The 20,216-nt window shown below is 38.1% G+C and overlaps 1 protein-coding gene across 1 annotated transcript; it reads right to left on the bottom strand.

Moving 5' to 3' along the window:
* Positions 1-214: 214 nt before the first annotated feature.
* On the bottom strand, positions 215-19,694 carry LOC117789326 (inositol hexakisphosphate and diphosphoinositol-pentakisphosphate kinase). Its single transcript, XM_034628410.1, has 14 exons — positions 18,819-19,694; positions 16,804-17,236; positions 16,503-16,745; positions 14,854-15,352; positions 13,554-13,825; positions 13,325-13,493; positions 13,062-13,259; positions 11,342-12,362; positions 10,892-11,246; positions 6,159-7,820; positions 3,539-3,940; positions 2,523-2,610; positions 2,207-2,453; positions 215-1,346 (listed from the first exon to the last, which is right to left on the bottom strand). Exons 1-14 carry the CDS (start codon positions 19,317-19,319, stop codon positions 381-383), a joined length of 7,056 nt encoding a protein of 2,351 aa, XP_034484301.1. The 5' UTR covers positions 19,320-19,694; the 3' UTR covers positions 215-380.
* Positions 19,695-20,216: the final 522 nt, after the last annotated feature.

Here is a 20,216-nt window from a genome sequence, read left to right as displayed (position 1 = left end):
TAGGGTCCCCCCTTTGAAAATTTGAAAAATGAAAATTTTAAATCTCAAGTGTTTACTTTTAATCAACTCCTTATAGCGTAATTGGTATAAAACAACACTTTAAATTTGATTCTGCGACGTATAATTTTTTTGTAAAAAATCATGGATGGAATCTGATATATACTCTAGTATAAATTGCATACAGCACATAAATTTATGTTTTATGACAAGAATATTTTTTGCTTAGGACAGAAAAATAGATCTTTATTCAGTTTCGAATCAAACAACAAATGCGACAACAACGACAATGCAAGTTAAGAGCTAGGAAAGATTTCGATTACATTTATATATTTATAAGTGTATATGTAAGTTAAGGTATATTTATATATTTATAAGTTGATTCATTTGGACATCGGCAAGTCGAGTTCTGGCTCCGGCTCCGGCTCCGTTGCCTGTTCAATATTATCTAAATCATCGTCCAGTGTCGGCGCCATTGCCGGCAGCAAGAGAAACTCATTGAACAGAAAATCGGCGTCCATGGACTGCGTCTTGCCATGATAGCCACGGACAATGCCACGCTTTGGTGGCTCTATAAAACGCTCCTTGACAATGAGTGCGCCTGGATGTGGTGCGGTCATTGTAACCGTAGTAGCTGCACCTCCTCCTGCTGCTCCTGCTCCGCCAGCTGCCGTTGATGTCGTTGTGCTGCAGCCAGCATCCGTATCCAATGAACAGCAGACGGACAATGCATTGGGCATGCGATCATAATTGGTAACTGGAACAGCAGTTGACTGCTGACGCTCCCTCTCCCTGTCCCTCTCCCGCTGATGCTGCGGCGAACCATAGTTGAGGGAACCGGAACCGGATCCAGCCCCACTACTCTTCAGATTGATGCAACTCTGCGTATGCGACACATTCGCATAGTCATCCTTGGTGCTGACAAGTGGCACACGTTTCAGCGTGTTGCTCTCAAATGGAAAATTCGAATTGGACGTGGACTGTGTGAGATTCTCGAATTTGCGAAGTCGTGCATCCTGACGCAATTGTTGTGCCGCCGCCGGCAAATTAATGGATGCATGCAACGCATTCGCCTCTGGGCCGCATTCAAACAAGCTGATCTGTTTCTGCATGCGCGGCGAGATTGGATCATGGGCACGCCGCACACTCGCACGTGCGTGCTCCGGCGACGCTTGAGTTATTTGCACTGGCAGGGCAAAACAATATTTGGGATCATCGCTGTCCACCTCCGGCGGCTGCTCGGCATGCGAGGGACAGCAGTAGCACATCTCCAGCTTGGGCTCCATGTCGGGCGGCAGCGAAGGAGTTGTCGCTGCCGACAACGTGGCGTCCTCATCGTCTTCGAATCCCTGCAAAGATGAAACAACTTTATTAAAAAGCAATTACAATTAAAAGAGTTCATTATCTGTATGCACTTTAAAAAAACCAAGTTTTTATATACAATAACTTTTTTTAGGGACATATATGCATAAAAATTTATTATACATAAATTTGCATTTGCATATAGTACATGTGTGTACATATAAATATGTACACGTTATTATAAACCTTTTTGCATTTTAAGTTGCCTTAATTGATCTCACAGAATATGAATTTGGCAATAGCTTAAAACAAAATTTTGATTTATATAAACTATATCGATAAGAATAATCGGTCGAAAATTAATGTTTAGTATGAAAATTTCTTAATATATCTCAAACCACACTCACAGGCTGTATATTTTAATAAATTCGGATAAAATCGAACTAATATTTATATTATAAATTTTATAATATATACATGTATAAAGCTCTCATAGAAGCAATAATGTCCTTTAATAGTGAAAGTGCTAAACGAATAGTTATTGAATTACAGGGTGAGGCTAAAATTTGTTGTTTGCCAAAATTTCACAAAAATTGTGAAGCCATAAATGAATAAATAAGTGTTTATAAATAAATATCAAAAAAAAAAAACTCAGAAAATAAGTTAGGTTTTTGTATATCAATATCAAAAGTCGCCATCGAACAGAAGTGAATTATTTTTTAACAGTTCTTACAGTTTTTAGATTCGAGTGCTGTATGCGCAATTCAATTTAACTTGTGGAAATGTATAAATGTTTATACATTTGTTTAAAATAAACGACAAGCGAATTCGAATAACAATGCCAACTCAATCAAATCATAAACGTATTAAATCGTTCGACTGACCGAACAACATGCTTATCACTCACATCCACGGAGAGTGTCATGGAGCCCTTGTTGGCCACCATGCTCAGATCGAGATCGAGGTCCATGCCGCTGACTGGCGTTAGGCAGGCACTACTTGGCTCCTGTTCATCGCAGACGGTGAGCAGGATGTTGCCTGCGATAGCAGCAGTGCCAATTGACTGCAGCGTATCCTGATTCATGGGCTCAAAGGAGCGAAGATCATCCGGATCCGGTTCTTCGATCATCACAATGTCCACAGTGGTCGACAGACTGCAAAATGAGCAATTTGAAAATAAGAAAAGAGACAGACAAGGAAAGTGAGAGAAAGTGTACTTTTACCTGTGCAGCGGTTGTTGTTGTTGTTGTGGATTCACATTCTCCACGATCACGTCCACATCCACGTCCTCATCCTGCTGCTCTTGCAAAACTTGTTTGCCATTTGTTTAGTTATGTTTCAATTTTTTTAGATTGTTAGTTTTTTTTTGGTTCACATTAGAAGTTGTGAGAATTTGAGCAAAGGAAGTGTTAAAAGGGGATAAAGTGTGAAAGAAAGAAGCTCAGCATAGGGATTAGCGAGCTAAAGCTTCTTGTAAGGCAAGGCAATTGATTTAAAAAAAAAACCAACCGAAATAGAAATAGAGAGAGAGGGAGAGGGAGAGAGAGCCAGCGAAATAGAGATGCGTGCAATAAAAAGAAAACGTTGTACGTTATAGCAACAGAGAGCGCCGTGCAGAAGAGTAAATTGTATATAGAAATATATATTTAAATATATACATACATATATACAAAAAAAAAAAAAAAATAGAGAGAGGAGAGAGTGTGCGAAGTGTGTGTAAATCTTTATTCCCATACGCATCTTAAGTAACTCGTAACTAAATACAATTATTTGGATCGCATGAGCTTACAAAATCATAAACTTTTCAAATACACAATTTGACTTGAAAAAAAAGGAGAAATTATTATAGATCTCTAACACTCGAGAAAATATCAATCATGTGATGGTTTAATCCACTGCAAATCAAAGAAAAAAGAATACAATAAAAATAAAATTAAATACATTGAAATGTGCCTCATTTGCTGCATAATTGTGAATGTGATGAATTTTTAATGTGAAATAAAACAAAATTAATAAAGTTAATAAATCAATATTAGGCAATTTTGGAAGAAATACGAGTTAAAAATTGAGTTGAGTAATCCAATGAGCATGCTCATCAAAAGCACATGAGAGTTCAAATCAATTAAGTTAAGTTGAGAGATCGGGTTAAGATGAGATGAGTTCAGAGTTCAGAGATCACAGGTTACAGGTTACATTCAGGTGCGCCAACCGATAACTGACTTACGCTTTTGGAACTTACGCTGTTTATTCGCTGCTAGAAGTTTGTTCATCTCCTCATCGTTGACATCCTCGACATCCTCCGTAACTGGAGTATTGGACAAACCCTGAGCCGTCGTTGCAACATCTGGCGTTCGGTTAGCATCTGTCGGTCCACTTCGCAACATTGTGGAAGCAACCGCCGGATCCGGCCGAACCATAATCGATGAAACAGCGGAGTCCAATCCAGGTAGTATTGTTGTACTAGCGCCAGATACCAGTGACTTATTGGCGCCAGGTACATCATGGACGCGTGGCGGTGAGCCCGTCGGCGTCTTAAAGATCTGCGCAAGGATCATGTCCTGCAGAAAGCTGTCCAGCTTGCGCAGCGACAGCGCATTGTGCAGAGTCTCCAGTGGTCGTATCGGCGGCACATCACCAAATCCTAAATACGTATTCCAGTTAACATTGCTTAACACAACATTCAAGTCAAACAAATAGTTAACGGTATTCAACTTGGGGAGAAGGGTTGGGGTTGAGGTTGAGGTTGTGGTTGAGGTTGGAAATGGAAGCGGAAATGGTAGTGGTTGTGGTAGTGGTAGTGGAAACGTTGGATTCGGAGTTAAATACGGAGAATCTACAAAGTTAAATTGTGTGCTCCATATGTCATCTAATATAATTACATGTTATTAACAGTGTGGTCATTATGTATTGGTTTTTGTGTCTGCGTGTAAGTGGTTGAAAAATGCCACACGAAATGCTCCACAGATTCTATTTATTAGTCTAATTTTTTTTTTGAGCTGTACACAAATTCTACAGAAATCATCTACAAATGTGCAAAAAACTGGAAATTGTGTCGCTTGACAGAGTTATATACGTTTCTAATCTCCTATGTATTAATATTATGTTGTTATCCATCTTTACGAGTCATAGTGTTTGCTTTTTCCAAACTTGCTTTAAATTCTTTACAAAAAAGTTCAAATATTAGGTTTTTTTTTCTTAAATTTGGTTTTTGCGCATTTTTTTTTTCTAATTGTCAGCTCAAAACTTATGAAGTGTTCAACATATTATTTTGTTTATACTTATCTCACATACATACAGTCTTACACATTTTGTCAATTCGGTTATGAACAACTTGTATACTGTAAAAAAAAATATGTTTTTTTGTCATCAAACAAAACTCAATTAGCGACCTAATAAAAATAATAATAGGAAATAAGTGTGCTTTGCTTTTTTAGGACTTCATCAAGAAAACGGTTGTCTGTAAAAATAACCTATGCGAAATATATCTTTAAAATTGATCTGTTTGTAATCAATTCTAAAAGATTTCTATAAAAAAAACCACGATTTACACAGAAACAACTGACAGATACAGATACTAAATAGTATATTTGATTGTTGCTTTGAAAGCTTCTGTTAATATGCAATTTTGAAATCAATTATAAAGTGAATTTATATGTCTGTATTGAATTGACTAAAGTTTTAAATGAACGCCTGGGGCTCACGGTTTTATAAAACCGGTCCGCGTATCCTTCAGAAATTCGAATCTATTGTTCAAACCAACGAACAGACAATTCTTCAAAATTTTCACGGTTTGCATATTTGGTATCTACATAATTTTATTATATAATTTTGGTAACTTTGTTGGGTTAAATAAAAAATGTAGTGTTGTTATACAAAATGGGAATAACACTTCAACACATTGGAATCTAACAATGTTTTGTAGCCTATTTCCACGACATCACATTTGGCTCATTCGACGCCATTTTCATCATTTGGCCCGAATGTAGACTTCATTTCAGTACAAAATCCAAATGATCATTTTGGCTCATTCATAATGAATGTGAGGATTTTTTGCCATTCGCCCCGGCGAATTTCACTATTTTATTTATCGAACACGCGATGTTTATCGATAATCTGGTGAAAAAAAAGCAATTATCACCTTAACCACCTGTTTTCTTCAATAAAAACGGTAGGCATTGAATTTGCGCCAATAATAATATAAAAATATATACTAAAATGTTGTTATTGTCAGCTTTTTATAATTTGTGCACAGAAACCGAACAGCTGATTTGCTTTGGGTGTCTTAACAGTTTCACATTTGGTCGTGGAAAGCCAAATATGAGCCACATTCAAATGTGAGCAAATGTGGCAAATGTGAGTGGTCGTGGAAATAGCCTATTATTTAAGCCTAGAACCTTTTATTTAATTTTTAATTTGTGTCTGCTTGTCTTGACACATCCGAACTGTATAAAAATTATAATGAACGAAGCTGGAGAGATAATTATACACCAGGTATTTTCTTCATCTTGCCATACTTTTTTTTTAATCATTTTCTTGGCCTAGCTTTAAATGTCTGCAAAGATGTTCGATATTCTGGATAAAAATAGTATTGTGGGATGGTGTTCTTACATAAAATCTAGACATCTTTGATATTTTGTAAAATTTTCGAGCTATTTGTTTTGCAATTTCTGAATTAAATCACATGGACTTATCCATTTTGTGGTATATGTATTTTTTACTATATATATATATTAATCGGATGGTAATGGTTGTTGTTGTTGTTGGTGGATGGTGTAGGTTTGGACTGGTTGTGAGTGTGTGTGTGTGAGTATGTAAATGGGGTGGGATGGGTGTAGCATATGTGGATTGTGTTTACTCACCGGATGATGATACCGGTATCATATCGCGTAGATTCGGAGCCGATGAGCTGCCGCTTATAACTGCCGTACTGAAAAGGCTATTCGCGCTGGTCGCCATCTTTTTGCTAAAACCACCGAAACCCAACATTTTCATATAGGACATCTGGCCGGCAATACTGTGTCTTTGGCGACGCGACGATGTTGACGAATTGGCCGATGATACCGATGCCGATACCGAGACCGAAACGTTGCTATCTGTGGCGATTGTATTTGTACAACAAGACGGGGGCGTTGTGATGTTTGTTGTTGTGGTAGTAATTGTTGTTGTTGTTTGGTTTGTTGTTGTTGTGTTCGTTGTTGTGTACGTATTTGTGTGTGTATTTGTGTTCGTTTTGTTGTTTATGATTTTGTATTGTGTTGCGTCAATTGAGGAGGGATCAATTGGTTTGAATTGGTTAGTACAAGGTTGATTAGAAGACATTGTTGCTGTAGTATAAGACAAAGCGGTTGCTGTTGTTGCTACTGTTGCTAATGTTGCTGTTGTTGCGCTTGTTGTTTCAGTACATTCAGTGGTTTCTGTAATTGCTGTATTCGCTGTTCGATTGCTTGTCACTGATGCTGTGGCTGTTATCAATACAGTGGGTATATTATACACCAATTGCGCCTCAATGGGTGTGCTTGTGGGCGTGGCTGTGGGCGATGGCGGCACATGCTCTGCAATGGGCGCAAAGCAGCTGACAAATGTGCTGCCACATTGTGTGGCAAGTGTTGCAGCTGTTGCCGCAAAACGAAATGGATTCTCGATCAGCACTGGCGCTGATGCAGGTCCCGATGCCATCAATAGCGATAGCTGCCCACATGAATGACTTGTGGCCTTGCGCGGACCACTGCGCTCCAATTGCCGAGAACGCGACTCATGTGTCTCCATGTCCATGCAGAGCTTTAAGGTTGAGGCAGTCGGTGAGTTTGTGCTCTGCTCGGGAAACGGTGGCATGGCTGAGACATTGCTCTTGCAACGCTGCCCAAATGCAGCACTCAAAAGCACCGCTGGCGCCGACGTGGACAGCTGAAAGTCATCTTCAAAGCTGCTAGAAGTTGGAGGAGCAGCCACAGCTGTTGTTGTAGCTGCAGCTGTTGCAGCTGTTGCATCTGTGGCAACATCTGTGACAGCAGCGGCATTGCGATTGGCCTCAATAGTTGGCAATTCCATAAGACTCTTGGAATGCGCATGCGCTGTTGCCAAGGGAAAGGAGTTGCTTGCACTGCAGTTGCAACTCAATGGTCGCTCGTTGGTGGCCAACGGTGAGATTTGTGGCAGGTGATTCAACGGTGGCAGACCCTCAAATTCAGCATCATCGCCACTGACCATGCGACGCATGCTCAAGAGATTGTGACGCTTTTGTGATCGACTGCAGACGGTTGCACCACCCGCATTTGGGCACTGTGGTGTGCCCGGTGTCAGCGAGAAGTCAATGTCCGACAGCGGCAACTCATTGGTCGATGAATCAATCTTATAGAATGACAATCTGTCTGTGACACGTATTTGCATTGCGGTTCGATTGCCGCTGCTGCTGTTGCTACTGCCACCGCCACCGCCACCGCCACCGCCACTGTCACTGCCACCGCCTTCACGTGCCACGCCCACACGCGCATTGGCGATCTCGACAAAGGTTGCCGACGGCGCTGGTTTGGATTAGTAGAGAGTCGCAAGCGGGACAACGATTTTTGTGTGGTAAGAGTTCAAGAAATCAGTTAAAACAGCCAATCAAATATGTGTTTGTATGTGTGCAGTTTTGTATATGTGTGTGCATGTTTGTCGGTGTGTGTGTGTTTGTGTGTGTTTGTGTGAGAGGTCGTAGAGTATACAAACAGAAAACTAATTAGCCGAAAAATACTCATAAAAGTTGAAGTTGTAAAAGAAAGGAAAACGAATGTTCGGCTAGCCGAAAATTGAACGCATCCTGCAAGCACACATACATACTCACAAAACTAATGTATGCATGTGTTTGTGTGTGTGTGCGGGTCCTAAAAAATGCATTTTTCATTGCCTTCCATTTACGAAATTAGAAACTTAAATTTTAATTGAGATTAAATATATATTACTATTCATAGTATTTTTGCGACACTGAATTTCAAAGAAAAGTTCTAAAATCCTAAATATAAATATATATCTTAAAATTCACATTTCTTTTTATAATAAAAAAGGTTGGAAATTCGAATTTTTCTGAAATTCAAAATGCCACAAATATTTAAAACACTGTTTCTTAATTTGTGTTTTCTTAATAAGTGTTATCAGGATATTTAAAGTGCCAATTTGCAGTAAAAAAATGTAGCTTAAATGTCGCTATTTCGATTTTGTCAATTTATTTTAATTTGATTCAAATTATAATTGCAAATTTAAGTTGTTATAAAAATTTTAGGTACTTCACAATTAAAATGAAATTTTTAATACATATTAATGGGGTAGCTGTGAATAGCTGATCGTGAAATCTTAATCAAATATAAATCAGTTTCAGAACCATTCATTTAAATTATGAACCTGTTTTAATATAAATATCGATTCTGGTTTCAATTGTACATTTTAAACGGTTAGCGATTCCGGTATTATTCACTGGGTATAATCTTATTAGTCGGATTGGATTTTGGGCTAAATTACATGCGCTTAAGTATGATAAAGCATTTTAAAACATTTTTTTATTGTTTGTTTTTATATAAACGATTCTTATATACAGTGAGTCAAACATTTGATTGAAAATAAAACCAAGTTCACATACTCGCTATTTATTTTTAAGAAAATTTAAAGCCAATGGATTTTTTTTATTTGATCTGTTTTTAGCGCGATCTGGGAACTATATAATAAGAGAAATAATGAAAAAAAAATGTGAATACTTTACAGAAATTATTTGACTTCTATTTATGAAATTTATGGAAATGTTATCTTAAATGACGTTAAGGCATTACTTAAGCTTTCAAATTGGAAATCTAGAGCGTTGAACTTATTTTATCAACATTTGTGCCCAGAATTTACCTCAGATCAGTTGAGATTAGACTGTAGATTATAGGTAAACTATTTAGGCAAAAGGGAAAATGCTTTGCAGGATCGTTTTGAATGTTGTAGAGCATCGGCAGCATTGAATAAACAGCAGGCAATTGGTCTGATAAGTCCGGTTAGTTGGCGGTGAGTTGGCGTCGAGTTTGGTTATTGATGTTATGGTTAGTCTGGTTTTTTTTTCGGGGATTTGCGCGCACAACAAAAACAAACAACAACAACGAACAACAAACAACGAACATTGGCAGTTAAGAATGTTCACAATTCAATTAAAAATTATGTTATCAATTGTATTGAAGTTATCCTCGATTTACATGCATTAAACATATATTGATAGAAAAAGGCAGATAGTGAGAGAGACAGAGAGAGAGAGAGAGCGAGACGCAGCAAAATAGACAAAGACGAGACGCACATACACATAGATAGAGTAAGACACACACACACACACAAAGAAAGGGAGACAGAGACAGAGACAGTGTGAGGGAGGGAGAGAGATAGAGAGAGAGAGAGCAACGCTACTAAGTGATATAATCCAACAACAGTTGAGAGCCAGCAATGCCTTTAGTATGTCCCTTATCATAACGATAATGATAACGACAGCATTATCTGACACTCAGCTGCTTTTGGCCATATTCAACGCGAGGGTCACAAAGGGCTGAGTGGTCTTCAACTTGAGTTGTTTTTTATTTATTATTTTTTGTAAGTATGTGGTGCTAAGATTGGGGCTGCATTGCATTGCCAAGTACACGGGATTCCGCGGCCAGATGCCTATCGATTTTCATAAATTTCCCAACAGCTGATTTTTCTCCAGCTCCAAAAGCTGCCTCCCAAGTCCAAGCACAAGGCGAAGGGAGCTCAAGGAGCAATAGGAGCAATAACCACATTTCATGTGATTTCAAGTGTAATTTTAACATTGCAGTAGCATGGTTAAAAATATTTCATCTGTTCTTGTTGTGTGTGGAAAGAATGAAAATCAAAAATGTTGGGCTCAGTTTTAATACTCGGTTTTTTTTTTTGTTGTGCTTTTTGCTTTTCAAAGTTCTTGTAATGAAAAAACATTTAGTTTAGCGCTTTGCAATAATACTTAATAAATCCAAGATAATAACTTAAATGGCATTTGGAATAAAATAAATAATTTGGAAAATACTAGTATAAATAAATGAATATAACACAAGTCTGGGGTCCCTTTATAATTTTTTTTTTTGTGCGTTTTTGAATGGATCATACTTTTATTTTGGTTGCGGGATGATGGGAATGTTGGCTTTTCATGTTATAGGCGTTTCGAGGAGGAGTTAGAAAAGCCTGGACAAAAACGCGCACACAATTGGCATGCAAATCAAATCAAAAGGATAACAAAATATATAAAAGTGTGTGAGTGAAACGCACGATGACAACATAGCCAATAGCCAAGTTAGTTGATAAGCCAATTGGTTGGTCAGTTGAGTTGAGTAAGAGAAAATTTGAAAATAAATGGCCAAATAAATAATAATGACAATTATACTCGTTATAAATACAATAAGTGGTAATATAGTAGTTATAGCAAAAAGTATTTAAAAGAGTTGAGAAATTCAAATCAACAATAAAGTTTGAAATTGAAATGGTGGGGGGAAAAAAAAGTGCCAGATGGCCTAGCAGCGGTAACTGGACCAAAATGGCCACAATGGCTGTAAGCCATGTTTATTAGCACACCGCACAACATACATACCAGACTCCTTGCCACGATTCGCTGACGGAGATCCACGCTGCTCAAAGCTACGCGATCGCGGCTCACAATCTGGACTCACGGCCCTCATATCGGGACTAATGGGTCGCAGTTGTTGCTGTTGTTGTTGATGTAGTTGCTGTTGATTTTGGTATTGATTGTGCATCTGTTGCTGTTGCTGCTGTGAGGCGAGCTCCTCATTTAAACGCTTGGCCAGATCCATTGCCTCATGACCGCTGACCGTGTGATGCGCTCCAATTGGTATTGGCTTCGACTTGAGCTGTTTGCTTCGCAATTCCAAGCGATTGAATCCGAACGATGTGCCCGATGTGTTGCGTTGATTTCCAACCAAATTGCACTTGAGAAAAAAAAAACATATAATAGTTTAATAAACTGTCATTTCATAAAGTTATAGATAAATATATTTATAAATATGAAGAAAGCATTGCCTACGCTGCGTTTCTTGCCCTGCTGCTCATCATTTGAAGCGTAATCATTCTCCTCCTCGATCCGTGATGGATTTGCATCCTCGTTGGACTGCAAGCTCGCACCGCAGGAATTATCGCCATGGGAGTGCGGCCGAAAGCCGGGACCAGGTGGTAAATTCTTTTGGACGCAACAATTGACACCCGGACTAAAGTGTAGCTCGACATGGAAGCGCTCCTCGGATATGGGATCCTTGGTGGGATCTTCATACAGCATTATGACTATTTGTGACATATAATTGAGCTCCGACACCATCGATATGTAGTCCATGGCGCGACGCCATTGCTCATCCGTAACGACATTCAACATTCCGCCGTAACGGAGAACGGTTAACAGCGAATGAACATGCGATTCACTAGTAAAATAGAGACGAGTCCGCACATGGCGCTGTGGACTGGCAACACCGTGACTATAATGCGGATTCAGTCGATTCATAAACTCATCCTCGATCTCATCGATATTACGCTGCAGATCGCCTTTGATTTTCCGTAAAAGCGGTGAGCAAATGCCCTGGCCAATTGCCAGCTTCTCCTGTGGCGTCAATCCGTATTCTTGCGGTATAACAATGTCCGCCAGATTCTTTGCATAGATATACAGCTCCTCGGCCTGATCGTATTGTAGTGTATGCTGATTATGCTGCAGATCATACTTGATGCAATCATAGATATCTGGAATTTTCGAGATATCAAAGAGCTTTGACTTGGTGCTAAAATCCTTTTCGATCTTCTCCCAGCGACAACGCATTAGATCCCATGTCTCGCCATGATACAGGATCGCATCCTTCGTCTTCGGATCGTCCTTCTTGATGCTTATGATGTGCAACAGTTCGCGTATTAGCAAATGTACATGATGACAACAGTCAACGGGATTCTTGACAAAATCCAATGCCTGCGTTATCGATTTGCTATTGCAAGGATTTATAAGTTCACGATCTTCCTTCGTAAACTCCCGATCGTTCTGCATCAGCTCGTGCAGACGTCCCTTTGCACTGTGTGGAAGAAAAAGAAATACAGCGTTAGAAAGTTTTTATAAAGTTGATCTTAATCATTACATAATTTTTATATTCATGTCCAAGTCAGTTTTAAAATCGACAAGAAGGTATGTTTATGATCAGCTACGTTTAATTTCTATTAAACTAAAAAATATTGAAGTTATAAGTAACTAATTAAATAAGATGTAAGTAAATAAAAAATTCACGAACAAGAAATTTGAGTTTCACCGAGATTTTAAATGATAAAATTGACATTCCGCAGTTAAATCGGCTAAAATTAGGCAAAAGTTTGAAGTGTTAAAAAAAGTGTCAATTGGAAAGTATGGAAACAATGGTACGTGATGGATTAAAACTGGATTTTCAAACTTTGCTGCAAAATCAAATTCCTCAACTGGAATATGTACATTTTAAACTGAAAATTTTTAATAAAAATCGATTTAATTAACTCGATTGATCGTCAGAAAAATAATCAAGTGAAAGAAGTTGAAAATTGCTTGCGCGGAAATAGAAAAAGAGCGAATCCAGTTGAAATCATATTCAAATTATACATCCAATAGTTGTCCACATCTATGACGAATATCGGAACATTTGTGCTGATCATTTGATCATTCAGCGGTCGTTAAAGCAAACGATCAATTAAATAATTGATTGAATGATCAATATCGGGGTCGTTTGATCGATTTGTTGGATACTTACAGATTCTGATATTTGCTCGAATCGCAATCGTTGTCAAGCAGTCCATTTGTATTGGCGCTCTTAACCATCTGCACCAAAATGGGGGTCAATTCACCCTCCAATGCCAGCAGACCCTTGGCAAATGCGGCGGCGGTCATTTGAACGCGTCCTTCGTCCGAGGCATAAATTTTAAGGTCATGACGGAAGGTCGAGTGCAAACTGTTGATTAAAATGATAAAACTGTTTTAAACAGTCAGTTCAAATAGGGTATTGACTTAACGTACCGCAACAGACCCAATCCCTGGGTGCCCGAGTAGTCGGAGCGACCTTGGCCGCCCGGATACATGCAGCGAAAGATGCGACCCAATTCCTCAGCTTGAATGCGTCCCGCTGGCGTCAATTCGCCGCCCCATTTTAGGATCAAGACGAGCGAGGGCTCGGCGGGCGTTTCAGCTGAAACGGATAGGACTTAGCGTGTGGTTAGCTTAGTTAAAAAAATAAACGAGAACTTACCATCATCAGAGCTGGAACCACGTGGTCGTCCCTTTGGCTGATATTTCATTTGCACCTTCCGATTGATGCCCGAAAAGTGTCCATACATTTCCAGCACATTCTTCAGCTGCTCCAGCTTGCTCTCTTTCTCCTCAATCTCTGCATGTGCCTTCGTATGAATCTCGCTAAGCAGGAAGCGCGCTATATCCAGTATCTCCTGCAGCTGCTTAGGTCGCTTCAGTTTCACATGACCGAGCTTATAGCCATCGTATTTCTCGAAGATTTCAAAGAATCTGCAGCAAAAGAAACCAATTTTCTTAGAACAATTGAACTTAAAAACTGAGAAATCTGCTTTAAACATCAAAATTTAGATCGCTTTTACCTTTAAGCAAAATGTAGTAATTGTTTTCAAAATTTAGTGCTAAACATATATAATTTATATCAAGGCTGCAAACCGGTTCTGAACCGAACCTCGCTGAACCGGTTCGGTTCGGGTTTTTAAGCAATCCGAACCGGATCATGAACCGAACCCATTTCTTAAATAAAAGGTTTGGTTCGAAAAAAAAAAATAATTACATTATTTTATTAGTGATGTAAACATACATCGAAATATCGACAGCTCGGTTTTTTGTGAAAGCGACAATACTTCGAGTTGATTGAATCAATTTCCATGAAAACATCGACAACTCACTGGAGTTTGTTCATCGTATTTGCGGAACTAAATGATCTTCAATCGAAACTTTTTTAGGAATGTAGTGCTTATCGAGAAGTGAAGTGAATTCAATCGCGTGGAAACAAAACAAGTTCACTTCAATTATATTATAACATAAAATATCACAAAATATTAAATTTTATTATTTTTCAAGTGTACTTCGATATAAAAATCAAAAAAAAATTTACACAAAAAATTAATTTTTTTTTTCACATAATTGAACCAAGGTTCGAACCCAAACCTTGGGTTTAGGAGGTATACAAACCGGTTTCCGAACCGAACCTAAGTCTTGCTCTAGGACTCAAACCATCGAACCGAACCTTTACCAAAATTTTGATGGTTTGCAGCCTTGATTTATGTACCATTCAACTTTAATCAAGATTGTATATTATATTATTGTCTTTAGAACTTTTTTTTTCATGCTTAATTTTAAATAAAAATTTCTAAAGTTTCTTAGAATAAGAGAAAACATCTGGAATGTAAAATTGTGTCTATTTTATACATTTCCCGTATTAAGATTAAGCATGTATTTAAGATCAATGCTAACCGATATATTTAATCAGTGTAAGATAAGAATCGAAAGCTTCTCAGGTTCTGAGTGTTACTCACTTTGGATGCCGCACCTCAACCTTCATCTTCTGTTTGGGCGTACGATCGCCATGCCTGATGACAGCGACAACGCAACGAAGCTCCATCATTTTGCCAAATGTTGTGGGCACAATGGGCGGATCGTCTAGCTGGAATGGCACCGACCAGGGTATGTGGAGAGTCGGTGTCAATTCGCGCAATATCATGTTGCCCAAGATTTTGGCACAGTCATCGTAATATTTGTTGGAGTTCTTCACAAAACTGAATCCGTTCACATCGCAAACGTAGCTTTTGCCATTGGCGCGTAATAAATCAAATCCGCAGACGGTCTGCTTGAAGGCGAGACACACTTTTCGCGATATTAGTTTCTCCGAGTGATTGAGTATAACCGGATAGCGGATCTCTTTGCCCTCGCTATCGCGTTCCACTTTACCATCGAGGGCGGGACTCTTGCGGGCCTCCGCATGGGCGTAATCGGGTCCAACAGTATAGACCTTGACATCGGTGCCTGAAAAGTATACTAAGTTGAAAAGGTAATGCTGGATTCAGTGCGTTCGACTGGCGGCCACTTTTCGTTTCTTTTGTGGGAAGTTCGGCAATGAGCGGCGAGCAGCGAGCAACGATCGGCGAACGGGCGAACGAGCGAGACGCAAGACAATGGGCAAATGACATAATGCTATATGCTTTATGCTTTATGCTTAATAGTGTATGGTTTTAGGATCGAAATTAGGTGGATTGAAGGTGCAAGCTCTAATTCAATTGGATATCTACAAAAAATATTATATATGCATATGTATATGATGCTCTTATACTATTGAATTGGCAATTAACTCATGTCGGACTTTAACAATACAGTTTTTAGGCAATATTTTGTTGTTAATATAATATACTTGTTTAAGCATCTTTTGGGAATCTGCATAATTCCGCGCCCATACAAATTTTCGTCATTATCGATACAAATAAATTGATTTTTGTAAGCATCAACAGCATCCAATTTTGTAACATTACAAAAATTTTGAAAAAAAAAAAAGTGAAACTTTCATTGACTAAATTTTCTTCACATCATGCAGCTTCCAAATATTGAAATTACGACACAAAGTTTGCTTATGCGCGTTTTCAAAGTTATATGTAATACGTTAAGCTTTTCGACAATCTGTAGTGTTGAATAATGTTGGTTTTTGTCAATCATTGCTTTTACTTTAATAGGTTTCAACTTAAAAAATTCCAAAAAGAATTTTGAAAACTATCGCATAACTTTTCATTACCTTATTGTATCGGTTCCACATTAATCAAATATCTTTGTTTTTCAAAGTGAAATATGCTGAATGTTTTAACTTTATCTTTGCTATAGCTTCTATAAATATTAACGCATGACGATTTACTTTCACAGTTAGTATATAAGACTTAAAGCTTTGAAACGATATCTAGATAAAAATAATAATCTAGAAATATTGAAATAATCCGACATGACTTGCTTGCCCACCCAAAATATGTATATACACATTTGCATATCGAAACGAAAGCGGGTTTTGGGTGGGGTGGAGTTGACTGGAATGGACAATATGGTTATCTAGTCCAGCAGTTGGAACTTAGAGCAGTGCTAGAGCAGTACCTATATCAGTACATTAATTGCTTAGTGGGAGAGCATAGAGAGCAAGTAGTTAGCATACCATCTGTGGGCATGAAGTCCTCATAGATGAACGAGCCTGTTTTTCGTACCCTCGACTCCGGCGAGTAAACACTACTCCGACTACCGATTTTACGGAACAATCTTTGACTTCCACCGCCGGCAGATGTCGGATAATAGATATAAATATTGTGATCTTCGGCCGAGACGGGTTTCTCCACAAATGGCTTATTGAAGGTAATGCCATTGACCTCCACATGATCCTCCGACTCGATGAGCTCATGATCTGCAATTAAATTGAAATGAGTTGGAGCAAATCTTTAAATGGCACAAACACTACTCACGTTTTGGATCGGGCGAATCACGATCGAGAACTGCATAGCGCGGTATCTCGATGCCCTCCTTCTCCAAGATGGCGTAGACACGTCGCCTGTCCTGGATATCGTACTGCATGTGCAGATTGTTGAGCACAAAGGGATTACGCAGCTGCGCATACTCGATGGCCTTCTCCAGCGGGAAGCCCTTGGAGTGAAACGAGACGAGGCAATCACAGATGGGCCAGTTTTGTACAGGTTCACGCAATATCACATTCTCCTCAAAGGTCACCAGTTTAATGAACTCAAATTCGCCCAGACGTGTCAATATCTCCTTCATTGGCTTCGATTGCGTCTTCTTGGCCATGGCACAGATGCCAACAACCACCTGCTTGCTGTTGCTTGATGAGGTGCTCGTATCCGAATCCATCCCGTCATTGCTATCACCAAAGTCCGTGTCGCCCTATGAATACAAATTGTGTTATTATTATCAGTTTATCAATCTGTTTCACACAGCAGATCATCTCTTCCCCCGCCCCCGATCCGCTCTGCTTATCTTCGAATCGGAACAATTACAAAATCAAAATATATGTGATAAATTTAGAACAATTTTGTTAGTTACTTTTGATGTTTGAAATGCTTAGTAATGCTAAATTTCTTGGCAGCGCTCTCTAGGGGAAGTTTTCATTATGAGATTGGGAGCTTTTTTATGCGATCTACACGAAAACATCTCATTTTGAAGCCAAATGATTCATATATTTTCCAATAAGAACACTTAAGTATATGTATAACCCAAATCTTTGTACAAAATTCAAATGCGACCTATTAAATAAATAGAATCCTTAGATACAAGTTATTAGAATCTATTAGATCTATTGAAACCCCAAACCAACGTTGTCCAAAAATATAATAATGAAGCAACACACATTCAAGTTTTTTTTAAAAATATGGCTCGAAAAAAAAACGAAATGTTTGTGTAAAAAAAAAATTCTCAAAATGTTATCATTTTAATTTTAACTTAACTGGTAAATAAGAACTTTATTTTATTAACAAACATTTGCTTTGAAGGCAATTATTATAATGTTGTTCGACTGTAATAACAAATATCAATTTAACGCTGTCAACAACAATCAATATTAATAAATAATGGGCATGGATACAATCTATTTAATTTAAGAGTTAAGATTCAAATCTGTCAGCTTATGTCAGATTAATATTTGATTAATTAGTATATGAAGTTTAAAACGGTTATGAACCAATAATTTCATCATGTCACCAAATGAAAACGGTTATTAACAAATTTAATATTTATTTTGTTTCATTACAGAATCGATTACAAATTGAATTTTTAATTAACTGAATCTGGCTTGAAGTGAATCAATAAAACCAATTTATTTTTGTATCTTTGAAATATTAAAACTGGCTTAAAGGCTTTAGAAATATGATATTAAAGAAGTTTCAATGAAAATGTAACTGCAATTTTAATTTCCTATTGATTGAATTTGAATTCAATAAAACTGGTTTTTAACGGCCGACGAATCGCGTTTTCTATGCGAAAGTAACTCAAAATGTATTTGCCTGTTTATTGAACGGAGTTTAAGTTAGAGACTTTAAATAATTATTATATTGTAATTGATATAATTGAGTTTATTTTTTATATATTTTTTTTTTGCTCAAAAACTATTGTGTAAGTTGCAAGCATAACTCGAAATGAATAAACGTTTTGTAATTTTTATAGGAAAACTGTAGTCAGTTCCTGGTTTAAATTTGTCATAAGATATGAAAAGATAGAATTATTTAAATTTCCACCAGGTTTGAAACGGTTATAAGCGGTAAAATGTTTAGCAATAACGAACATTTGATCATTTCTGTTGCGTTTTGGCTCATTTAACGTTTCAATTAGCGGCTGTCGGCGTTTTAGTTGACGCAACTGATTAACGGGCAATACATATTTTAGGCCAGAGATACATATAGCCACTCCCACACACACCTAGATATTAACACATTCACACATTCAAAATAAAGCCCGATAAGGGCCACCTTACGTTGAGGCACTCGTCACAATAGCAAAAATCGTCGCTCTCATCATCATTGTCGCCGTTGGCATTGCGATAATCATAATCCGTATAATCGCTAACATTGAATGGCCCATACTCGCCATCATCCTCCTCCTCCTCCTCTTCCACCTTCATCTCCAGCCCAATTCCTGCCTCCTTCCCTTGTTCTAGCTGTTCTCCAACTCCCTTGGCGTCGACACTTTGAGCGCGTCGTTGCTTCAACCGATTACGGTGCAAACGATCGCGTGCTCGTCGCCTACGCCGCGTATGCGTGTCCAGGCTGTGCCTGCGCTCCTCCTGCCCTCCTTCTCCTCCTCCTCCTCCGTGCAGTCCGTGCTGCTTTACGTGGCCTTCTTCCGCATCGTTGGCCTCATCTGTCGAGTGCGTGATGCTGGCAGCGGCAGCTGCCTCCAGTTTCTTTTTGTGACGTTGGTGACGCGAACGTAGCTTTTTGAGGCGCCACCAATCCTTGAACCATGTCCACTCCATGCAACTGTTTGACTTTTGGCCAAGTTTTTAAGCCTTATTAATTATTGTTTCACTTTTATATGATGTTTTTTTACAACAAATTTCTCAATGTTCTTCCCGATTGTTGTTGTTTTTAATGGCACATGTATAAATTTCAGTAACAACAACAATTGCGCGGCGTTTTTATTTATTTTGCTTTTGTATTTTTGATTTACTTGTTATTATTTTGGGTAGCATTTCGCGCCGTTCACCGCAACAAACTGAACAGTGAGCCACGACACGGCAGCGACTGTGACTACGGCTATCGGCTATCAGCCCTGCTCCGATCCACATTAGTGATGGGCAAATTAAAGACACGACGCGTCGTCGGCGATATATTTTAAATAAAAGTTACAATTCATTTAATAGTATTCAACATTCCATTATCAAGAGATTAACATTAAATTAAAACCATTAAAACTTCAAACATTTCGGTAAAAAAAAAATAAAAATAAAAATGTAATACAATTTTGTTATCAATACCGTCGAAACTTTTGCGTTTTTTTCATCATATTTTGTATTATATTATAACGTGAACTATTTCGAAAGAAAAAAGAAAATACTATTGATAAAAAACCATCGCATGTTTCGATAATAGCAGCGATTATATCGATGATGTAAGCACAATGTGAGTATTTCGAAAGGCTTTTAGAATGCATTCAATCTTTAATTAAATGAATAATCGATTATGAGAGACTATGAGCTTGTTTCCCCTGTTGTTGTTTATCTTGAATAATTTCCCAATTAACTGTTGCGATAACTATAAAACTTTACCTAAAAACAAGGCAACTTATTCCCATTGTTAACACTTGGAGAATATTTTCTTGATTAAATGAAACGAACTTAAAACATACAAAGATCACAAACAATTTATTCCAA

Source organism: Drosophila innubila, chromosome X, assembly GCF_004354385.1.
Source record: "Drosophila innubila isolate TH190305 chromosome X, UK_Dinn_1.0, whole genome shotgun sequence".
NCBI classification, from domain to species: Eukaryota; Metazoa; Arthropoda; class Insecta; order Diptera; family Drosophilidae; genus Drosophila; species Drosophila innubila.
Note: the sequence above shows the minus strand (reverse complement) of the source record. Positions and strands in the feature narration are given on the sequence as shown.